Source organism: Diadema antillarum, unplaced genomic scaffold (assembly GCF_040938485.1).
Source record: "Diadema antillarum isolate AM-2024a unplaced genomic scaffold, OU_Dant_1.0 seq00000711_RagTag, whole genome shotgun sequence".
Classification (NCBI taxonomy): domain Eukaryota; kingdom Metazoa; phylum Echinodermata; class Echinoidea; order Diadematoida; family Diadematidae; genus Diadema; species Diadema antillarum.
Window position 1 is genome coordinate 355,565 of NW_027271615.1, and position 23,931 is coordinate 379,495.

The 23,931-nt window shown below is 37.6% G+C and overlaps 1 protein-coding gene and 1 pseudogene across 1 annotated transcript; both read right to left on the reverse strand.

Annotated features, from left to right (window-relative positions):
- Window positions 1-3,149: 3,149 nt before the first annotated feature.
- Window positions 3,150-4,028, reverse strand: LOC139737870 (uncharacterized; annotated as a pseudogene).
- A 17,725-nt stretch (window positions 4,029-21,753) lies between these two features.
- Window positions 21,754-23,601, reverse strand: LOC139737871 (piggyBac transposable element-derived protein 4-like). Its single transcript, XM_071648537.1, has one exon. The coding sequence runs from the start codon at window positions 23,599-23,601 to the stop codon at window positions 21,754-21,756; it is 1,848 nt and encodes a 615-aa protein (XP_071504638.1).
- Window positions 23,602-23,931: the final 330 nt, after the last annotated feature.

The window sequence follows — 23,931 nt, forward strand, 5'->3', positions numbered from 1 at the left end:
GTTCGTTTTGTGATGCACGGTCACATATGAAAAATACACGCCTAGAATTTTTAATCCATTATCTGTCCATTGTATTTCACTTATTTTGTCCCCTTCTAGTCTATCTCTCCCAATCCACATGGCTTCCGCTTTTGTTTTATTCAAATGAAGGCTTGATATTCTTGAAAATTCTTCAGAGAGTTCTAGTATCATTTTCACAGACTCTAAATCTCTACAAAAAACAGGTTATATCTTTTGCCTATGCTGTGTATTTTATATGCTTTCCATCAAGTTGAAACCCCTGAATATTCTGATTGTTGTTCAACCTCAAAAGAAAGACCTACAAACCTAATATAAACAGCGAAGGTGCCAGAGGATCACCTTGACGGACTCCTCTGGCCACCGGGAAGTATCCAGAAGTGAATCTATTTACCAATACACAGCATGCTGATATTATTATGCAGTGTTCTAACCCACTGTGTGACAGATGGACCAAAAGTGAACTCTTCTAAACCCTTAAAAATGAACGTGTGGCTTAGTGAGTAAAATATTTAAAATATACAACTTATATCTTCGAATCTATTATCAAAATTACTGCTCCTTGTTTCTTTCTAATCAAATGGAAAATTAATGCCTAGAATTTTTAATCCATTATCTGTCCATTGTATTTCACTTATCTAGTCTATCTCTCCCAATCCACATGGTTTCCGTTTTTGTTTTATTCAAATGAAGGTTTGATATTCTTGAAAATTCTTCAAAGAGTTCTAATATCATTTCCACAGACTATAAATCCCTATAAAAACAGGTTATATCGTCCGCATATGCTGTGTATTTTATATGCTTTCCATGAAGTTCAAACCCTGAATGGGATTATTCTGATTGTTGTTCAACCTCAAAAGAAAGATCTCCAAACCTAATATAAACAGCGAAGGTGCCAGAGGATCACCCTAACGGACTCCTCTGGCCACCGGGAAGTATCCAGAAGTGAATCTATTTACCAATACACAGCATCTGATATTATTATGCAGTGTTCTAAGCAACTGTGTGAATGATGGACCAAAACTCTTCTAAACCCTTAAAAATGAACGTGTGGCTTAGTGAGTCAAATACTTTTGTCAAGTCAAGGGCTAAAATTATTTCTGTCAAATCTTCTACCTCTGAATAATGCAACAGATCTGATATAAGTCTAACTCCTTCTCCTATAATACTTGCCCTTAACGAAAGCAGTTTGTTGGCTGCCCACTAGCTTACCAATCACTCTAGCTGCTCTTTTGGCTAAACATTTTGAAAGTATCTTAACATCAACATTTAACAAAGTTATTGGGCGCCAATTACTCAACAAAGCTTTATCTTTCTTTGATTTAGGTATGAGTTTAATAGTACATTGTCTTTGAGAAGCAGACATCAATTTCTTTTTATATGCAAAATTAAAAGAATCAACAAGTTGTTGTGATATCAAGGGCCAAAATTTCTCAGAAAATTGTATGGTTAACCCGTCATTACCGGATGTTTTGTTTCTAGGCATATTTAACATTTCTGTCTTAGCTTCTGGGCGTGTAATTCTTCCTTCACAGGTATCCTTTTCTTCTTCTGTAAGTTGCTTAACATTACTCTGACTAACGTATTCTTTACATTCTTAATTACCCACAGTGTCTTTATTCTCAAACAACTTTTAATATGAATTTTTAACATGTTCTCGTATTTCATTTTGTTTTTCAATATGTCCAGTATCCGATAACAATACATCTATACTCGAATTTACCGCCTGCCCTTTCTCAAATGAAAAAAGAAGAAGATATTACTGCGTTTCTCTCCTTTCTCATACCTCGTACATCGTGATTTCAATATGGCCCCATATCATAAATTTTAAACAACTCCTCTTCTATATCCCTTTTCTTTCTCATAAGGTCTTCATCCTTATTTTCTACTTTATCAATTCTTTTCAATTCCTTTTCTAATTCCTTTCTTCCTTCCTCACGTTTACTTGTTCTTTTCTTAGAATAAGGTATAGTAAATGCTCTAATTTTAAATTTTAACCACAGTCCACTTTTGTCATTCTTATTGAGAAATTCCTCCATCCAATCATTGTAATTACTAGTCAGGGTTTCAACATATTCTTTATCATTCAATAAGCTGCTGTTCGTTTCCAATAAGAAGGACCCAACCTTTTCGTATTAAACTTGGTGTGCAAACTAGCATAACCATGGTCAGATATAACACAAGGTATAATATCATTTTCACTTATTGTCTCCTGCAAAGATTCATGGATTAACCAGAAGTCCAATCTAGATTGCACCAAAGGGTTTTGCCTACTCCATATGACACTTTCTCATCGGGATTTCTGGCTCTCCATATATTTACCACTCCAAAACACATCTTGATATGTTCAATGCAATTCACAGAATGGTTCAAAACAGATTTCACTGAGCCACTGCTCTATCCAAGCTGAAATTTTGGATCAGATTAAAGTCACCACCAACAATTAATATGCCCTTGATACTAACATACTCTTGGAGGGTAAGTTCAAATTTAAAAAAAAAAAAAATCTACCTGTTCCTTCTCACTATTTGATGCGTACACATTACATATTGCATAAATTATCTTACCAACTTCTACTTTTACCAACAAAAAGCGTCCCTTATCATCATTTACTGAATCCAGCAGCTTAATATCAGGTGTCTTTCTATCTAACTATCGTGCACACTCCTCTACTCATAGAATTCCCATGGCTATAAATAATTTCTGATCTTACTTAGTTTCTCCAAATCGATTCATCTTTTTCTGTAGAGTGTGTTTCTTGTAAAATAATAATGTCTTTCTTTTGTTTTAGCATTAAATTGAAATAACGCTTTCGTGCTTTAAAATCCTCCAGTCCATTAACACTATGTGTCATCAATTTTAAGTCCCTTATGAAAGAAATTGTTCTTCCAGTATGCCACCATCATATTTTCAGGTCCAACAAACAAACACAGGTCAAAACAACAAAACAAAACAAAACAAAAATCATAACAAAGGTTGACTCTAGCTTCGCGATCTCAAGGGAACCCATTGGCGTCCTGCTTCGTTTTACTTACTTTTTCTAGAATGTTCTTATTTTTTTTCCTTATACACCTATCTAGACTTAATCATACATTTCTTCTTTGCTTGTTTTCTCCAAATAGTGTCTGTGTTCATTTCACCTTGTGCTCTCTCTCCTTTCCATTCTTCCCATCCTTGTAAAAGAGTCCAGCCGGGTACTTAAAGTACATGTACTCCATTCTATTTGCATTCTCCTCTTTCAGCTTTCTCTTGACGTGGATCAGTTTTTTTCCTCTGTTCTCGGATTTCCCGTGGCAGCATCTTGTCTGTGTAGATCTTGTGACCTCCATCATGCTCAAACGGCTTACCCTTCAGGAATCGGCGGGTGTTGGTCAGGATCATACTCTTGGTTTGGTACCGATTGAAAGCAACAATGATCGGTCTCGGCTTGGGTGGGTTGAGTTTTGATCAGGCATTTCCAATGCGGTGTGCTCTTTCTGTGACTATGTCATTCTCCATCTGCAGGTGAGAGCTGGCAAACTATTTGATGAATATCTCACAGTTGTTTTCCTCTCCTTCTGGGAAACCCTGGAACACAAGAGTATTTCTCATTTCACCTCCTGCCAAGTCAATCGCTCGTGAAGCTTCTCATTTTCTTTTTCTTGAGCACTGAGCTTCTCTTTCAGAGAATCCACTTCAAACATTATCCCCTCCTGCTTCCCTTTCACATTGTCTATCTCTTTTCTTTCTTTTTTTTTTTTGCTATCGATTTTGGTCAAGGCTCTGTTTATTCTTGTAGACATATCATAATGTTTGAATTCATTTGCTCGATTCTGTCTATGAGTTTCACCAGTAAGTCATCTGGAACCGGTGTACTTGCTTTTGCAAGCTTCACCATTTACTTTCCTCTTCTTACCTGCGTGCTCACCACGGTCAGTCTCATCTACTACCCCGATCACTGGGGTACGTCCGCCTGAGCCACCCGGTTGCCGTTCCGTCAGCCCCTCGCTGCTTTCGTTATCCTTCTCCATGCTGTCAGCTTGCCTCAATAAATCGTTCTCGAATGCTCACTTGTTTCCATGTCTGGGGATGTTTTCTCCGAACTCACATTTGAAAAGTACTTCCGGATCTTCGGTGTGTCCTTCTCTTTCTCAAACTGTCTGTTCTTGGCATTCATTTTGATGAATTTGCTGAGTCTTTTCACGAAGCAAATAAAACACGAGTGATCAGTAAAAGGGCGCCATCTAGAGTCCTATTGGTAAAGTTGGCAAGTGTCATTGCTGTATATTATGTTCTCATCCAATGCGTACCAAATGAGTACCACAGTGTCACAGTAGCAGATACTGGTACAAACTTGAAGAGTGCTCATTCTCTTCCATGCTTTCTACATAACATTTACATTTAGTTTTTTTAACAATTTTTTTGTTAACTTATACAATGAAATGATACAACACTGTTGGTACACCGTGATATAATATAAAACTCTTGAGATGGTGTTTTGCACAGAAAAAAAGCCCCCTCACCAAAAAACAAACAAAACAAAACAAAACTGGCAGACAATGACAATGACCTTGTCATTGTCACTGAGTCCGGACAAGGTCACTGAGCAGTAGAGCTCTTTCATTGGCTGACCGCACCACACCTCCAGTTGGCTTGTTGCATTGTGACTGTCTGACTGGATAAGCGTCACTTCTTTCCTTCTGTCAAAGTATTATGACGATATGCGTGCATTTGCATCTCAAAGAAAACTAGGAAAGGACATGCAGATTACATCCGCATGCAAGGCCTCATCAGTATTAAAAGTAATGTTATTTTAATGAAGCTGCAATGATGCGCTCTATTTTTTTTTTAAGGAAAGAGAATTAAAAAAAAAAAACTAAATTCGTAACCTTCGTGTGAAACGTAACTGTCACAATACAATGAATTAAAACAGCACCACGCAATCTTCCATGCCGTACTGAAAGATCAGATATTTGGTGAAATGCATTGGGCTTGGAATTAAACACATGACTTTTGTTTATGCCCAAAAGATGCAATAATGGTGAATAGACTCCTACCTTCTCCTATACCTATTTCCTACCTATCCCCTTACCTTGACGAACTTGGTATAGGTTTCAGTCAAATTCAAGATTTTTTTTTTTTTTTTTTTTTTTAATAGACACCAAAACTGACCCTGTCAGCAAAGGAAGCGATGATCAAGTTAAATATCATGTATTTGATTGGTGGCTGTCTATTCTCACTGAGAATCATACAATTACTCTGTGTTTTTGATGTTTCTTTTATTTTTTTGTGTATTTATTTTACATTGCAAATACAATTTCTTTTATAAACCAAGAATCAAAGATAGGCATTCATGTCGCAAATAAGAAGAAACCTCTTGTTCAAACCTAAGATTCATAAGAGATCCGTTCAAATATCTGAAGTGAACGAATTTTGCACCCAGCGTTTGGTAGCAGAAAACCAACCAATCATGAGAGCCAAAGAAACCCGTGCAAACACGTTTTACACCGACGGCTATTAAAGGTGCAGATCTTATGGCCCGAACTGTATACATGAAGAGTTTGTTTGCAAAAACCGATAAGTCCATATTTTCCAAATGGAGATATTTGCGATTAAAGGTCAAGAAAAATAAAGAGAATAACAAGAAATGTTTTGCTTATTTTGATCATAACTTTAAAAATATACCTTTTTATATAGTGACCAATATATCATTTAAAATTAATTATTTTGTACTTTATGACAGAGATCGTACTTCAAAATCTTCAAAAATGGACTTATCGGTTTGTGAAAACAAACCCTTCATATCTGAATTATTCAATAGGAGTCGGGCTCGTGCTGGGGTTTCTCGGGTCAATTAATAATCTATATCGCAGATGTCGTTTGTTCGCGGGTGTATCCGGTTTTTCAAAGCTCTAGGGACTGCCAGTTCTAACAACGGCGCTAGAGTATTTGAAAACAAAGACTACAGACACACCGTGCATCATGACAATTTTACCGACCAATGAGTGCAGAGAGAAGTAAATGCTTCGTTATTGGTTGGTTCCTTGAGTCACGAAGCCTTCAATTCATGTGTTCTCAGTAACATGATTGTTACAGTACATGTTTGACTGAATAAAGAAATAGTCTGAACAGCTGGTGCAAAAGCCTTCCGCCAAGCATTTTTTTTTTTTAAATTGGGACAGGAAGGATTGTAATCTCGGACTGATATCTTTATTTTGCTTACGTTAAAGAAATGTCTCTCCATTCGCCATTTTAACACGTTCATGCATATGTGATACGGTTGAGAAGACAATTTCTTTACTGTCAACGCAACCAGTGAGCAAACTTTAATCGATTCTTCAAAATCGAATGAGAAGGATTTACACTTGACTACTACAGTAACTCAAGAGTCCAAGGCAATTTAGATCATTGGGGAGAAGAAAAAAGACAGCAGGTTTATCACATTCATCGGAGAGAAGAATACACACCATTGGCTCTGCGACACGTGTCCATGAAACGTTGATAAACCCCTGCGTGTGCAATTACAATATCATGCTCATTTGACTGCAAGGTGGACTCACGCATTTACATTTATTTATTCATTCAGTCATTTCCTCTCTTTTTTCAGAGTAATAGCCCATTCACCAATAAGTCGTGGTCTTCATTGGGGCCCTGAATAATATCGAGGAACATATTATTATAGTTATGTACATTTAAGTATCACATATAGCAAAACGTATATATGCAGAAGAAAACATAGATACATACTGTAAAATGTATTGATATGCCACGACATGTGTTCATCAGAATACCGAAATATCAGTGAAAGCGCTCTTATGTACCGGAATGATTATCCCAGATCTGATAGAACAGTAATCAAATTGGGGTAACACAAGACTGTTATAGAGTAAATTTAATGATTGCTGGGGCAACAAAACAAAACAAAACAACAAAACACAAAAACAAAACCTTCGCTCTCTTTATCATGCAAACACTTTTCTTGGTAAGTTTACCTGCATTTTCAATTTGTTTAGACAATTTCAGTTATTCACCTATCAAAACTCTATCAAAAACTGTGTATTTTCTCATCCACTTTTGCGCAAAGGTATGTGCTTGTTGATGATTATTCAATAGAGGCAACCACATATGTGACACTGCACCACAAAACAGACATAAAGTCGCCAGATATGAATCTTTATATTCTAAAAGAACAGACTTTAAGCTTTAAAATGGTGTATAACTCAAATCAAATGGACTTTCCTAACCTATCTAAATATTAGAAAGAAAGCACAAACTCAGAAAAAGTGTGAACTGAGAAAAGAGGCTCTGAAGTACAGTGTCTATTCGAGCGCTTAATCTTTACCAAGCCATGCTGGCTGTGCGATGAATGGGACAAAAAACAGGAAGTAAACCACCAGAGTAACAACAATGAAGGGATTATCAAATTAAACTAAAATTGAGCATGCAGCATTAACACATTTAGTCCATAATTAATGCTTATTAGGCTAATGCAATTCAAACCGAAGGCGTACTGAAGTTGATGATTTCAAATCTTCTCTCATTTTATACTTATTCACAGCCACACCTGTCCACCGATATGTCTTGTACGGCGTCTGCGTTAAAAAACATAATCATCGATATGCAGTTCGTAATAATCAATCATGGAATCACAAAATGTCTCATTCAAACCATAACATCAAGTGATGTAGGCCTATTTCTCAGAAATAATCTACATTCATCAATTTTAGAAATTAAACTACGAATATTCAAATAAGGAAATTTTAAGCCTCTCTTACTGAGCGGAGGAAGTGAACTATTTAACAATTGATTGTTCAATTCCTGTAGTTGTTCCTGAAGAGAATTTTTCATTATTTTTCATTATTCATGCGAAACCAAGAGTTGACCAGAACAGTTGCCTACGTTGGATAAAATACCTTAGATTGGCAAGGACGGCAACGACGACACCGCAGCATCATCGTCGTACTATTACTATAGAGTCAAGGAATATTGTGAGTGTACACCACAGGCTCGAGGAACAACCGGATGTCCCTACTCTGGAAAGACTCTGTAGATATCTATTCCGGTATACAAAACGTTGATGGGCGGTTACCCGAATATGGACATTGTCTTTTTCACTTTTTTTTTTATAACCACGTGTTAACATTATTTCCTACAAACAGCGGATCCACGAATTCCATAAAAGGGGGGGGGGTGGTGGAAAGCAGTGTACATTTCTGTTGGTGCCTCTTCAGGGCGGCTTAATCAGCTGACAAGCAAAAAAAAACACAAAACAAAACAAAACAAAAAAGGGCTTAATCGCAATTTTCTAGTGCCACTACAGTAGACTGACAAGAATCATCATGCGATTTCATGCATACTTTTCTTCAAAAAGAAACAAACACATACACAAACAAACAAATAAATAAATACATAAATAAATAAATAAGTAAATAAATAAATACATGAATAAATAAATAAATTAATAAATAAAGGGTATTCAGTGTACTCTCTTTCCTTTCTTCCTTTGTATTTCTTCTATTAAAAAAAGAACAATTATAGAGGCGCACGACCAGTGCCCCCCCCCCATCCGTCACTGCTTACAAACCCAGCATCCTATAGCACTCCTCCCCACTTGTCTATTTGTGTTATATTATTGTAAACTGATTGCATTCCCTTGAATTGCATTTCCGTATCTTAGCCCCCAATTCTGTGTCAACTTTTTGTCCAAGAAATAACAGGAAATATGTTGTACAATATACTGATTATTCTTATTAATCCATTAGATCAGTGAACAAATGATTTCAGTCTCGTACCATTTTCACTTCCGACATTTATACCTCTGGGACATTTTTAACCTCTGACATTTTAACCTTTGGCACTATACCTGACATCTTTGTCCCCGCCCCCCCCCCCCCCCCCCCCCACACACACACCCCGGGTGGGCTCCCTTGGTTGCTCCTTATAGAGAATGGTACTCATTTGTACAAAAATACATTCTAACACTTTAGCGATAAGTGATTTGCACCATGTACTCTGCTATGAAAAAGAAAGAACTTGAAACAAACCACTCAAAGCTTTAATATGCTCTATCACTTCTATAGGTCCATAGGTCGATAGGTGTAGAGAGGAAAAAATATCCTTCGTTTGGGTGCGGGGGGGGGGGGGGGATTACGGTGCCCAGCCGAACAATTTGACGTCTGAACACCTCATACAGGATGTTGTTTTTTTGCTGAGTGTGGTGAAAATCTTTCAATGGTGTTTGAAGAAGAAGATCATCACGTTAATGATCACGTTAAAACTTAACGCACGACCACAACGGACACAAGACATGGAAGACGGACGTAAAACCACGAGTGATCGCAAAAGCTCACTTGAGCCTTTGGCTCTGGTGAGCTAAAAACGAAAATCACAGCATACAGGAATTGCGGTCAAAATTGACCCCAGTTTTGCAATCTTCTAAACGTTAGTATCTATTTGCCTTTAACATCTCCTCTTTACCTACCCTTCCTCTGTACGTGCACGTTGTGTTTATCATTATAGTATGCTTGTTATATTTTTTTTTTGTCGGTTTCAGAGCTACCTTTCTTATTTTTAGCCCTATATCTGTTTTAGAAATAAACCTACTCTGATCTTTTCGATGACTTTGTCAGGCTAATATGTCTCGTAACAGGTACACATTTAGAGGAATATTTTCAGTGCTAACATTCGAAATAATTATATTTTGAAATTGTTTATTTTTTTACAGATAACTGCGCTGGAATGGAACTTAAAAGCATGCCACTATACATGGTTTGTGCGTTGCTGCTCGTCTATTTAGGTAACACGTCTGATGTTGTCACACTTTTATAATACTGGTAACATACCCCAATCTAATGTTGTGTTTATTCAATAAATAATATATACAGTTCTTATTGTCTGCAGAAATTGCCATATGTACAAAACAATACGGTACGAAGTACGGTCTCTGTCATAAAGCACAAAATAATACCTTCGAAATGATATATTGGTCACTACATATAAAGGTACCTTTTTTGAAGTTATGGTCAAAAGATTTAAAAAAAATTCTTATCATTCTCTTTATTTTCCTTGACCTTTAATCGCAAATATCTCCATTTGGCAAATATGGACTTATCGGTTTTTGCGAGCAAGCTCTTCATATCCCATGTATATATATATATATATATATATATATATATATATATATATATATACATATGAAGAGTTTGTTCGCAAAAACCGACAAGTCCATATCTGCCAAACGGAGATATTTGCGATTAAAGGTCAAGAAAAATATAGAGAATAACAAGAAAATTTTTGCTTCTTTTGACCATAACTTCAAAAATGTACTTAATATGTAGTTACCAATATATCATTTAAAAGGTATTATTTTGTACTTTGTGACAGAGACCGTTCTTCAAAATCTTCAAAAATGGACTTATCGGTTTATGCGAACAAACTCTTCATATATCATAAAGAAAAAAAAAAGCTCAAACAACTTTTACTTCACTGGTCATGAACACAAAACAGTTGTTGGTATATAAACTAGACTCCTCCTGATGAGTGATTCCCTTCTGGACGATCAAGCTGTCCGAGCCTTTATGCCCTCGAATCACAATGATTTCAACATTCTGCTACATTCAACTTCCAAATTTGGAATGACGTATATCCCAAATCTGAGTGTTAAGCAATAGCATGCGGCATCTCAGTTTTGCATCTGGAAACCTCATATTTATAATTTATTATTTTTGTGAAACCATAGGGTGGGCAACAAGAAAAATAAGTCAGATGAGGTAATTACTTGGAAAGTTTCCCTGATTTGCTGTTTGTTTTTTTTTTTTTCTGGCTGTCAAAACTCTTTCAACCATTTTTTTTTTCATTGCCTCTTATCCACGAAAAACAAGGAATCTCTGAAATAGTCCTGTTTTGACCTACTTTAGTATCCTTAATATCGTCCACATATTAGATTGCATGACGCATACTATTCCGTATACCCTTTGTTTGCATTTTGACGTGTGCTGGAAACATTTCCTCTCTAACCCACTGTTTTTACTTTTTATTGCGCATCACAAAATCGCCTTATTTGGTAAAGCTGATGCAAGTTCATGTTTTTAAAATCGCACTACTTGTAGAACAATTCAAGTGATATCAATAAAGCACAATGACATTGAGTAATTGAAACAAAGTAGTACGTGATAAATACGAAAAGTCATGCCATGAAAAAGACAACCCTGTTTGCGGCAGCTGGCTGAAATGCGTGCAGTTACGCAGCACTGAGCCGCCAATTATTCAGCCCTTTTCTTTATAAAAACTATGGGCACAGTCATAAGTCTGGCCACCGCTAATGTCGATTCCTTGGTGCATTAGATATGTATATGTATATGCATTTACACATACACACATGCATACGCAATTATTACATACCTAAGCTCGACACCGGGCCAACGATAATGTCCACGCTTTTATATTGTATATCTTATACTCAATCAAAAAAAGTAAGTTTCCCGTAGCATTTTTGGATATATCTCAAAAAGTATTTTACCGATCTTCATAATCCAAACGGGAATGGATAGGAAATTTTATTACTCACAACATGAATGGCACATCATTGCCACCAGATATCATTATTGGTGTTAAAAATGCATTTTATGTCAAAATGCACGGGGAAAAAAAGTTGCACTTAAGGTTGTATACAAGTAGGTTGCTGGACTCCTTTGTGCCTAGCTCGATTAGAATGTTGAACGGAGGGACATTGCCTAGATTGTAATATTTTGTTTTTGTAGTTTTGTGTTATAATCATCAAATCTGTATTATATCAAACATCAGATATATGTATATGTATGGGTGGATGAAGCTGTGTTTATCAATTGCCCCAAGGTTGGTTTGTTTGCTCGTATGTTTCAAATTCAGTGTATATTCTGTCACTTGACAAAGATTTCGCAGGGCAAGTTTTGGGCTATTTGGTCGAAGGCCAATAGTTAAAGTCAAGTGAATATATTAATTCAGGAATATATAGAATGATTATGACAGTGGTGTGATATATATTTTTGTCAAAAATACATAGATTCACATTTTTGCACCTTCACACACATGCACACACACACACACACACACACACACACACACACAGACGTATATAACCTTCAAAATGTTTTATACAATCATTTATTTACATATAAACATGCATTCATTTGTATTGTTTAAATTTCTTATATAGTTATTATCAATTGACACATTATGCACCCGTATATTTTATATGCACACCACATCCAATACAATGTTGACTCATGCAGATTAATACTTTGTTAATGTTATGTAATTTTGACAATGATAGTAATATTGTATTGCTGTGATCTTTTGTATGTCTATCATGTCTATGTATCTATGTTATACGTGTGCTTTGTATATGTATAATGTATCGGTGTAACCGGGTATGCATGCAAACAAAAACAAATTTCCAGAAACGGACAATGAAACTGAATTGAATTGAACTGAATTGAATTGAATTGAATATGAAGCATATTGGGTACATTTCCAGTGCAAGTTAGCCAATGACCTTTTTAAATTGTTATGTAATTCTCAGGAATTTCTTCAGGTACAATGTGCTTCCCTATTAAACAAGATGTTATGCATCTTTTTTAAACAATAGGCCTTTTCAAATTGAATTTCAATATGAAAGATTACATTTCACCGCAAGAATTTCAGTGCATCTTGCAGAGAGCATGGACCAACATTGAGCAGCGCCAAGTACAAACTTTAGGTAACAGTATGAGGAAGAGATGCCGGCAGGTCATTAAAACGGATGGTGGTCATATCAATTAACTGTATGCTCATGAAAAGAAAGATTTTTCTTTTTTTTTTTCACACCAATAATGATATCTGGTGCCAATGATATACCATTTATGTTATGAGTGATAAAATGTGACCGGCGACAACGGTTTCAGGCAAATGTCAGGAATATTGAGAATTAATTTTTGTTTCTTTTCATTTAATCACATTGCCCATTTCCTAGCTTTACATTGATATAAAACACAGTATCCTCCGGTACCGTTAGTGGTCATATAAAGCGAAATATGATGCACTTTTTGATTTCTCAGACTGACATTATTGCGAGAGAACGGGCTTTGAAGATTCACCTTTTGCTCAAAGACAATGCCGAGTGGCGATGCGAGTTCAGAATCACCCATCCGTACGATGGTGCCTATCGAGATTAACGCCTCTAGCAACTACAGCGACTTCTGATTGGCTCACTGAGAAATTCAAATTTCCCGGGCAACTTCCTCGGAACTCAGCGTATGGGACCGAATACACAATACGTTTCGCTCGGGTTGGTTTACCAGTACGTCTTTCAAGATGGCGGATACTATAATTGTAAGCTTGCTGGTTACGTTTGCGTGTGCACGTTTTACCCAATGGCATCCACACGCTATGCCGGTGTGTACGCGTCATAGGAGCGGGTGGCGCATTCGTATCCACATCTTTACAAATCACGATTTCATTGCGGTTGATTTGTTTTGTAAAGTTGATAATTTGGTACCCCTTCGAAGACAGAAAGATGGCGATTGGGTCACGCTTCCTGTTGTTGTTGGGGTGTTTTTTTTTTTTTTTGCATGCGCATTGTGCGGTAAAAAAAAAAACAAACACAAAAAAACAAACACGACTTTACTCAGTTTGGTGCATTTTTGGCATTTAGTACAGTGTATTTGAATATTGGACATTATTTTATGACCGCCCCTTTCCTCTCTTCTGCTGTCTTTTGAGTCAACCTGCTGTCAATTGTACCAAAAGCACAATTGGCAAATTAGGTTTTCGATCGCATGTAGCACGATTGTGTGGCAATTTGCGACTCTGATACTTTCAAACCTTGTTCCCTATCGTATATTTTTCACGTTGGAAGTTAGTGATGCCTAGTGTTGCTTTTCACTTGTTTTTTCACTTCCATTGCAGCGTAGCAACACTGGGCATAATTATTGGCACGGCGTTCGAAAGAAGATCGAAACTGACGAGTGTGATCCAACATAGGGTGTTTAAAATTCCATTTTCGATAGGAGAAACTAATAGTCTTATGCTGCGAAATTTAGTGTAGATGTAGATAACATATCAAATATTCTATTTCTGAAGAAATTTCTGCGGTAACCCAAAATCGACAAGAAAGATGGTCAAAATTTTTGTACCCTGCCTACAGGAGGGAATTTGCTCTTGCGACTTTTGCCTGAAACCGTTGTCGCGGGTCACAAATTCCCAATCCATTCCTGTTTGAATCAGGAAATTCGGTTAAATACTTTGTGAGATATATCCAAAAATGCCAGAGGGAACTTACTTTTTTGGTTGAGTGTATGTGTGTACATATATATATATATATATATATATATATATATATATATATAATATGTTATATGTACATCCATACATTATCCACACATGACCAGAGAAAAGGGCCCTTAGCCCTGCCGCGCACAAACGCCCATAAGACGGCGCGGAAGTTGACAAAACGCTACGCGCAAACAAGAATCAACTACGTAGCTGCACGCAAATGCAGATAGCGCACCAATAACGTAGGAATATTTTGACAAAACAGGTGTTTTCAAATGCAATATTGGAGGCATGTAGGAGTGGAATTTCAGAAAACGGTTTGCGTATCTAAATACGTCAGAGTTAATTCTACAGTAAGTCTATGAAAACTCATTCTCGATTTTTTATGCCCTAGGGGCCCTTTTCTCGCGCCACGGTCCATTATAACCTTAAGTGTATTGTTCTCTAGCTTCCGCAGTGTCCGACAGAGGGCAAGAAGGGCTTTTCTCGACGTGTTCCGACGGATACAATCTGAATTACACAGTTCCGATGGTGAGGAGGAGGTGCAAAAACGGACAAATCCCGAAGGTGGTACCCTTTCCCCACGGCATAGGCAGCCGTTGCCAGAGGAGGAGGAGCAGCAGATTTAATATTCCAGATGGCCATCGTGTCTGCAGGGAACCGGGTATTAAGATGCTTTTCTCTTTTTAACGGATGATTGAAATTTCTTTCAGAAAATAAATCCAAGTTGATGATTCTTTATTCTACCTCCACTTCATTTCAGTTCATTTCTCTTCATTGCATTTTATTTCATTGTTTTGTTTTATTGTCCACAATGCGAATGTGGAAATGCGCCTTCCACCGGCATTACATGCAAGAGATACGAACAGATAGCAATTGTTCGTATGCGTCAAAAATTACAAATTACATTTAATTTAATTGAATTTCATTGATTAAGTCTCCACACAGATCATACAGTGTTGTGTTTACAACATCCATTAATGACAATGTAAAGTATCACAAATTATAAGTTATCAGTGCAGTATATACAAACAGCATTTACATAGGACAAAATCAATATTGAAATCATTCTCAAGTACATTACATTCAAGACGGATTAAAAAAAAAATGTGTTTGGTTGGAACCTACGTAGTAGAAGATGCTTGTGAGAGTAGGTTCCCTGAAAGAAAGTCAAACACAGACTGTTACACTAACACACACACACACACACACACACACACACACACACACACACACTGCACGCACGCAAGTACACCTGGATAAGCGTGCGTGCACACGCACGCACACAGACACAATAAAGGGAGGAGAATGAGAAAGAAGAACAGGAGAAATCACCATCAAGACCGTCATCAATTGGTCATACGGATTCTATCAACGACGGTACCTGCAACTGCAAGAGGAAAGAAATGAAAACATGTGGACGTGTTCTGCAATCATGCCGAATAGTCTATATCAGTATTGATAATTTGAAAGCATCTCCTAAATCATGTCAACTCATTATTATCACCAGAATATTGCAAAAGAAGCTTACTTTTGAGCTTACGTTTGAAGCAATACCAACCGGGATTTCGTCGTAATTCACTATCTATAGAATTCCAAAATTTGCAGTCATTGTAAATTAAAGTCTCTACAATATTCGTAATCTAGTTTTCGGTATATGGAACAAATCACTCTGCTGTAATCTATGTATTTCTTTATTTTTATTCAATAAAAACTCCAAAACTTTAGGCAAAACACGATAATTCAGATTACACATCAAAGTTCCTAAATTCTGTGAATACACATCAATGTTTAAGATTTCACTGTGAAAGAAAAGTGGATCAGTATGTGCATATAAATTGCATTCATACATCTTAAAACTCTCTTTTGAGTAACTAACAACTTATCAATATTCATCTTAGATAAGCTTCCCAATGCTTACATTCCATAATTTAAATAATATGGTAAAGTCATAGTTGAATATAACCCCAAAGGTATTTTAATTGAAAAAAAAAACGCTTTAATTGAAGAGTAACCGTGCATTTCTTGAAATCAGTTTATTTAAATAAACACGATGAGTGTTCCCATTCAAATGATCGTCAATGAAAAGCCCCAGGAATTGTGTTGAATGTACACAACATGTAAGTGTTTGATTAAAAACAATTTGTCGAGAAAAAAAAATCTGAAGAATTGCTGAATAACATGAGGGGTTTTTTTGGGGGGTATATTCAACGATAATTTATTCGTTTGAATCCAATTACTTAAAAAAAATCATTATCAACAGTTTCAAAAAGTATTTTGGGGTCTTTATGAGAAAAAAGATAGCAGTCGAATCACCAGGAAATGAAATAAAACTCAAGAGTTTAGAAGATTATTTTGTATCATTAATGTAATAACGAAAAGGAGCCATAATAAAGATCCTTGAACATCGCATGAAATATTTTTAAAGACGACTCATTATTATCTAATAAACATATTGCTGCCTGCCAGACAGGAAACTTCTGAACCACTCTAAGGCCTTCCCACGTAAACCATAATGATTCAGTTTGTAGAGAAGAATTTCGTGGTCAATCATGTCGAAGGCCTTGGTGAAGTCCAGAAGCACATGCACCCACGGTATGTTTATGATTATCCATTGAAGAAGCTTTTTTTTTTCAATACAATAATTGCATATAAATTGAGTCCTTTTTCACGAAAACCATAAATAAATAAAATTTACTGTTCTTTTATAAATATGGATAATTTTGTTTCAAGTATGTTGGAAAATGATGTTAGTAAAGATATTGGCTTTCAATCAGAAAAAAAAATAAAGGATCCCTTTTTAAAAAAATTGGCATAACCTTGGCTATTTTCATCTTTGAGGCTACGATACCACTTGAGACATTCTCGAAGAGTGTAAACAAGGCTTTAACTCTTAACGTGCCATGGTCGCCGATCGGCGACCATAGTCCTGACGTGCCATGGTCGCCGATCGGCGACTAAGAAGAGCAAGAAAACTCCTGCTCATTAAAATGTTTGTGGTATCATAATTACTTGCACTATGAAACTGCCATTGATATATAATGATAGCAGATAAGTGTATCTATCGTTTGAACTAAATATTTGTGTATGCTTACATAGGATTTTTTAGAGTAAATTCATGATTTTTCGACAAGGTATGTTTTCTTCGCGCCGGGAAAATTCGGCGTGAGCGCACCCTCTGTGAGCTGTGTATAAATCAAAAGTCTCATTGGTAAACCACGCGTGTGTACGCTATTGAGTCTGCGTGTCTTTTCTATGAGGTTCCAGTCGTCTTGTTCCGCTTGGATGCTGTCCTGCGGGACGGCTGAAAGCATGCTTTCATTTTGTCCCTCAGAGAAGGTCAGCTTTTATTTTGACGGTCAAGCCTTTCATCCTTTTGTCTGTTTGATGTACTGTAATCGTCCCGACGCTTACATACGATCAGATACAAAAGAAGAAAACGCCTTTGTCCTTGTGTATGCACGCGTACCAGCAAGCGAAAACTTGACTCGTGAACTAAGCCGCACGGCACATCCATATAATTTGCGTTGACGTGATCGTCATTGTTTTTAGCCTGTCATTGCCGGTCTCCTTGTCCAAATGAAAGTGAATACCAGGAGAAATTTAGGTTGGCGTACTTTAGGACTAAAGACAGAATGGTAGAAAAAGAGGGGGAGGTGAAAAGGGTATAAAAATACCCAGGTATAGTCCCCTTTTGTGTATGAATGTGTCATTACATAATATCATTAGCGCTAGAAAGAGTTCGATATACACACCTTGAGAAAGGGAAGTACTGAATACATAATGCAGCTGGTATGGTAGTGCCCGACATCATAGTAATTTCGTACGCATATTTCTGCGTACTTACGATCTTCAATACTCGCGGGACCTCGTAGACTGGCCTCACAAATCGTTTATAAGGACCGAAACCGCAAAAATAGAATGCAACACAAAAATGCAAAAACGTTAAGAAATTCACATTTTACCTCAGATTTAGAAGAAGATGTCGATTTATCGCAAGATTTTATCATGGGAACTATTCAAAATGTTCGTATTAGACATTTTGCGGTGAGAAAAAAAAAATGAGCCTCATTAGCCGATTCTTTTTCTCTTTGTCCTCCCCTCGGTAAGAATACTAGTAGGTACATGTAGTGAACCTTGGGTAAGAATTGTGGTTCTGGTGCAAGAACAAGATGTGAAAGCATTGACTATGCCATTACGAAAATCATGTACCTAATTATAATGCGATTTTTTTTTTTTTTGCGGTTGTAAAAGACAACTTTTGATTTTTTTTTAAATTTTTGGAGAGAAAGATATACTTGAAGCCTATTCTCCAAAAACCTGAGTGAATAATTTGCGTACTTTTGCTGAATTCGTATTTTCAGGACTTTGTGAATAACCGGTGTTATTTTTTGCCGACATTTCATCCACTTTGTGCTGAATTCAAAGCCACAAAAAAAAAGGCGTTCGGTGATACGATCCGCTCTCCTACTGTATACATAGTAAACGATTCATAGACATTCACAAAGCACACATCGCGATAGCTAATGTCCTATCTTTTTGGCCCTTTGTATGCGTTTATTGTGTACTTTCTTCTGACGATAAGTGTCCCATGTTTTGCAAAATGGTAAAGTGCTCAACAAAACTAGTCAACAAAAGGAATTCCAATGTTGACATTGATCAAATCCAAAAACGTACGTGAAGGACTTTCCAAGATAGCGGAAGTCATTCAAACTGACTAAACTCTCACTAAAACCCTGTGGACTTACGAACCTTGCGATATGTCTTTATTTCTTCTTATTGTTGTTGTGTATCAATGAGCTCCTCATATACTTGGCGAGCAACTCTCTTGCACTTCCTCTTCTACAAAATTTCGTGAATAAATTTGGCAAATACAACAGATCACAGTACTGTAGGCTGTCTTACTTGACACCTGACGCTGTTTTACGTAATTTGTGCAAAGTGCAACGTGATTTTGACCTTTTTTTAGCTTAGCTTTTTTGTTCTAATCTAAGATAGAACTAAGTGTACCCGTATAATCAAACCTTTTGTTGTGGAACTTGCCTTGATTCTTGTTTGTGTGTTGTTTGATATGTGTGTGTGTGTGTGTTCTTTTTTTTTTTTGGGGGGGGGGGTACTATCCATACAAACGATCAAGACGCAGCCTTTTTCAATATTCAATAATTGGTGCAATTTGGTCATACAAGAATGTCGTTAACTCAAATCTTTACTTCACAAAATAAGTGAAGAAGTCGAGGTAAAATTATTATATCTCTCTATGATATATGAATAACTTCAAATTATTGTTGTAACGTTAACCTCAATATCCATCTGTCCCTTCTCTCTCTCTCTCTCTCTCTCTCTCTCTTTCTGACAGAATCGCTTTGTCTCTCAAACTCTTGTTGTTACTAATACCCTATTGGCGAATTTCATTTCTTCTTTTTTCTCTCTCTCTCTCTCTTTTTTTTTTTTTGGGGGGGGGGGGAGAACTATATACTCTAAAGAGGAATTGCTGTACAAGGCTTCGTGCATTGTTTCTTCGTACCTTGCGTCTCGTATGATTTGATGCGGATATAAAAACTGTTAGCTTACATGTTGACGTTGTTGTACAGTACGTTTGCATGGAGTGTATGATTTGATGAATTCCTTTGTTGTGCATGTTTTCAGCTTCGCTTATTATACTTTTCCAACCTTACATGCAACTAAGTGTGCTAATAATCATACTCTTGCTTTGTTTGTATGTGTGCTTTTGAGTCTTGTTTGTCGGTTGTTTATTTGATTTTGTGTTTTTAGGCGAAGAAGAAACTGACGACCTCGATCTATGTATGTATACAATATATATATATATATATATATATATATATATATATAGAGAGAGAGAGAGAGAGAGAGAGAGAGTAAGAAATATACGCATATAATATACTTATATATTTATATATATATATGTATGTATATATACATATATATATATATGTATATATATATTATATGCACACATGTTTATTATTATTATTATTATCGTTATACTGTATGTCATAGATAACTATTTTTGGAACGTCGAGTTCCATTTCCATTCGTCACTTTCTCTCTCTCTCTCTCTCTCTCTCTCTCTCTGTCTTTCTGGCAATAGTATTCTCTCTTCAAACTGATCTCACTCCACATATACAACCTGTTACTGAATATACATTGCACCTTCTCTCGTCAATATCTCTAGATACTACTAGTATCCTTCAGTAGTTACATACACTTCAGTTTTGCAATCTCACTATAATTGATCAGCTTTGATCTGACATTACACACTCAGCAACGCTGATTAAATTACAAATAAGAAACAGATGAGTATAGTTTATCTCTTTCACTCGTCACTGTGAATAATGCTTTATTTTCAATTCCTCATTCACACGATGACTAGTGATATCCGGAAAAGAATTCACTGCTCTTACATTGACAACTTACATGCATGTAATATGTGGTGATATGACAATTACTTATTCAAATGCGATCGTGGAACTCGCTGTAAAATCATGACAGCGGCTACTTATTGTTGAAGAGCCAAGGAATAATTACACAATGACATAAATAACCCCACATAATCTAAAGTTTGATAAGATACACCATTGAATTCATAAACACAATATACCATCGAGATTCAGAATTGCCACTGACAAGTATACATTGTAAGTGTAATGAGCACTACACAAATCCATAATTCCATAATTTGTCGGACATATGTATGTATACAAAATAAATTACTAGTACAAGTTGATAATAAACTAGTGCTAGTGGCACAATCACTGGCATATCACTGGTTACTCATGGGGATCGATTTGACCCATAATATCAACCTTTTCTGATAATACAAGAACTTGTGAGCTACATCTCAATAAATTATCACATTGTCATTGATATTTTGTGTATAACCATATCATCAATATGAACGTTTATCTCTTTGTACAGTATTTGATTTTTTTAATGCTATTAATTACTATTTCGAAGACTTACGGATAATAAATAACCAATCCTTACAATTACGGGAATATCACCATTATTGAAATGTACATACATTGTGTGTACACTGTAAATAGGCAATGTAATATGAGAGATAACTTGGCAGAGAAATTCATGTCTAAAGATTTCACGTTACCCTGGCTAATGACATAATCATTGGTAACTGGGATCGATTTGACAGACAATAACCACCTGGTTTTGTGTACATGCAAATGAGTACAAGTGAGAGTACACGGAACGTTTCTTTTGGGGTGAAGTTCAGACAGATATCGCGATTATACTTCAATACATCTCAGTCTTGGATCGTAAAACCAATAATGTCCATGTAATTACAATGAATCATGCACCTGGAAATGCTTGCCATCTGTGAGCTGTAATTTGAACATGCATATTCTATAAGCAACGGTAGACAGGCCTATACACGACAAGTTCATGACATTGTTTAGAGTTCATGTCATCAGAAGACTCAGTGTTTGTGACCTATGATCGGAAATCTTTTCTGGTGTGGTAGATCTCGAAACACGGGATGCAACACATAGCAAGTCCACATTGTCGGCAGTATGTCCTCGTCTGTCTTCGCCTTCCCCTCCTGCGGTCCGAACACACGTAGCAGTCAGGACGATGTTGTCGATCTTCGAACTCTGCTGGGAAGTGGCGCTCAGTCAGTCTTGCCTCGTTGTCGGCGATGGGAGGTGACGGTGTCCGACGATAGCGAGATGCTCTGTAGCCGTTCAGCAGACCCTCAATCACCCGACATCTGAAGTCGCGCGTGGACATCTTGTGGCCAGCCATGCGAAATGCGATGTAAGCGTTCACGAGAGCTACTTCCATGGTGAAGTGGTAGGTTACGCGGTATCCCTTGATTTTCTTATGAGGGTAGCGGTAGTAGGACATGCGTTGATCCATTTTGTCCACGCCGTTCATGAACCTGTTGTACACGTCAACAGTTGCTGGCTTCTGAATCGTACGGCGACCTCCTTCGGCGTTCTTACTCCGTATCTGCTTCTGTTTGAGATCGTTGCTGCTGACGGTCGACAGCACGTTCACGAGTTTCACGTCATGCCAAGTCACTGCTGACATCTCCCTCCCTTTGGCGAAAAACACGGGATCGTCACCTTTCGCAAGGTGCAGACCACCACGTCGGATCTCTTCTGGAAGTCCTCGTCGGTTGCTCCTCACCGTTCCACAGGCTCCAAGTCCGTTCCGTGACAGATCCTCGTAGAGCTTTACGGAACTATAATAGTTGTCCATCACGATCACGCGATCCGTGTTGTAGAATGGCTCCGTCAGCTGTTTCACCAGGGCTTCAGTGGCGCTGTCCCCATTGTCTTGTCCCTCGGCTCCGACATACTGCCGCCACCGCAGACAAAATCCCGTTTGGGCGTCACAGAGCATCCAGAATTTTATCCCCCATTTCCGTGGTTTGTTTGGGATGTACTGTCTGTAGGAGATTCTTCCTTTGAACGGCGCCAAGCTCTCGTCGATTGACAGGTATCCCCCGGGAAGGAAATGCTCAAGGTACGTCGGCTGGGACATATCGATGAGGGGGCGCGTCTTGTGAAGGGGGTCGAAACCGGGCTGTCCACGGGGCACGAGCTTCTCGTTGTCATTGAAATGAAGGAAGGTGTTCAATAGCTGAAATCGATTCCTGGAAATGACGTCGGCAAACCCAGGAGTCACTAAGATGTCGGAGTTCGTTTCCCAGTACTGAGGCACAGATGGCTTTGACACCAGTCCCATCGCTATTTGAAGTGCGGTGAAAGCGCGTATCTCCTCCTCATCGGTGTCCAGCCATACGCCGAATCGAGAAGCCTCTGGGAGGGGCGCTGGGCAATCGAAGAATTGTTGCGCATACTTGTTCGTTTCATCTGCTATGTGGGCAAAGATGGGAGTCGGATAGAACTTCGTAAAAAAGTCCACTGGCTCCAATCCTTCAGCGTCGAAAAGTAGTCTGGGTTGGTCGTCATACACTCGTCGACTTGACTTGAATCGCTCGTCAGGCTCAAGTCTCCGCCAATCGTGATCGGAGAGTGGTTCAGCATGAGTTGTTGGATGAGGCGGAGGTAGATCATTGAGGTGGTCATCGTCACCTCCATCAGCTTCGTCGCCTGACGAGTCTTCAAACAGTGATTCACCGTGCTCTTCAAACTCCGGGAGAAGACGTGAGGAATCACGTTCTTCTGTGCTTTCACTGCTACGAGATGATTGCGTGTCTTCTTCCCAGTTGTTATCTACAATATCCTCGATTTCGAAGTCAGAGTCCAACATGAAATCACGGACCTCTTCGGCAGTGAACTCACGCCTTCGCCGTTTTCTCGGTGGAGCCATAGAAGCGAGCACACTTTAGCTCATTCAGGAGAGACTGATAGAGTATTTAGAGATTATGAAGCAGTAACGTTGTTGAATCGCAGGAGAGATCGAGATAAATGATGATCACTGGCAATTTCCCCCTTCTTATGTAAGTCAATGTGATCAGTTCGGGTGATAGAATAGCAGGATTAAAACTATCAACGTTCGATACCTTCGCCAATCACGTATAAGCAAAGGTTATTATAGCTCTAGAATAAAACTTTCGTTTGAAAGACCTGAAAAGAAAGAGTACCGCCTATTTCCAAAACCTAGCCCATAATAAAGACGCGGCACGCGTGAATAGATGTT

Excerpts from the sequence above, each read along its gene's own strand:
- LOC139737871 (XM_071648537.1), bottom strand. The coding sequence starts at position 23,601 with ATGGCTCCACCGAGAAAACGGCGAAGGCGTGAGTTCACTGCCGAAGAG.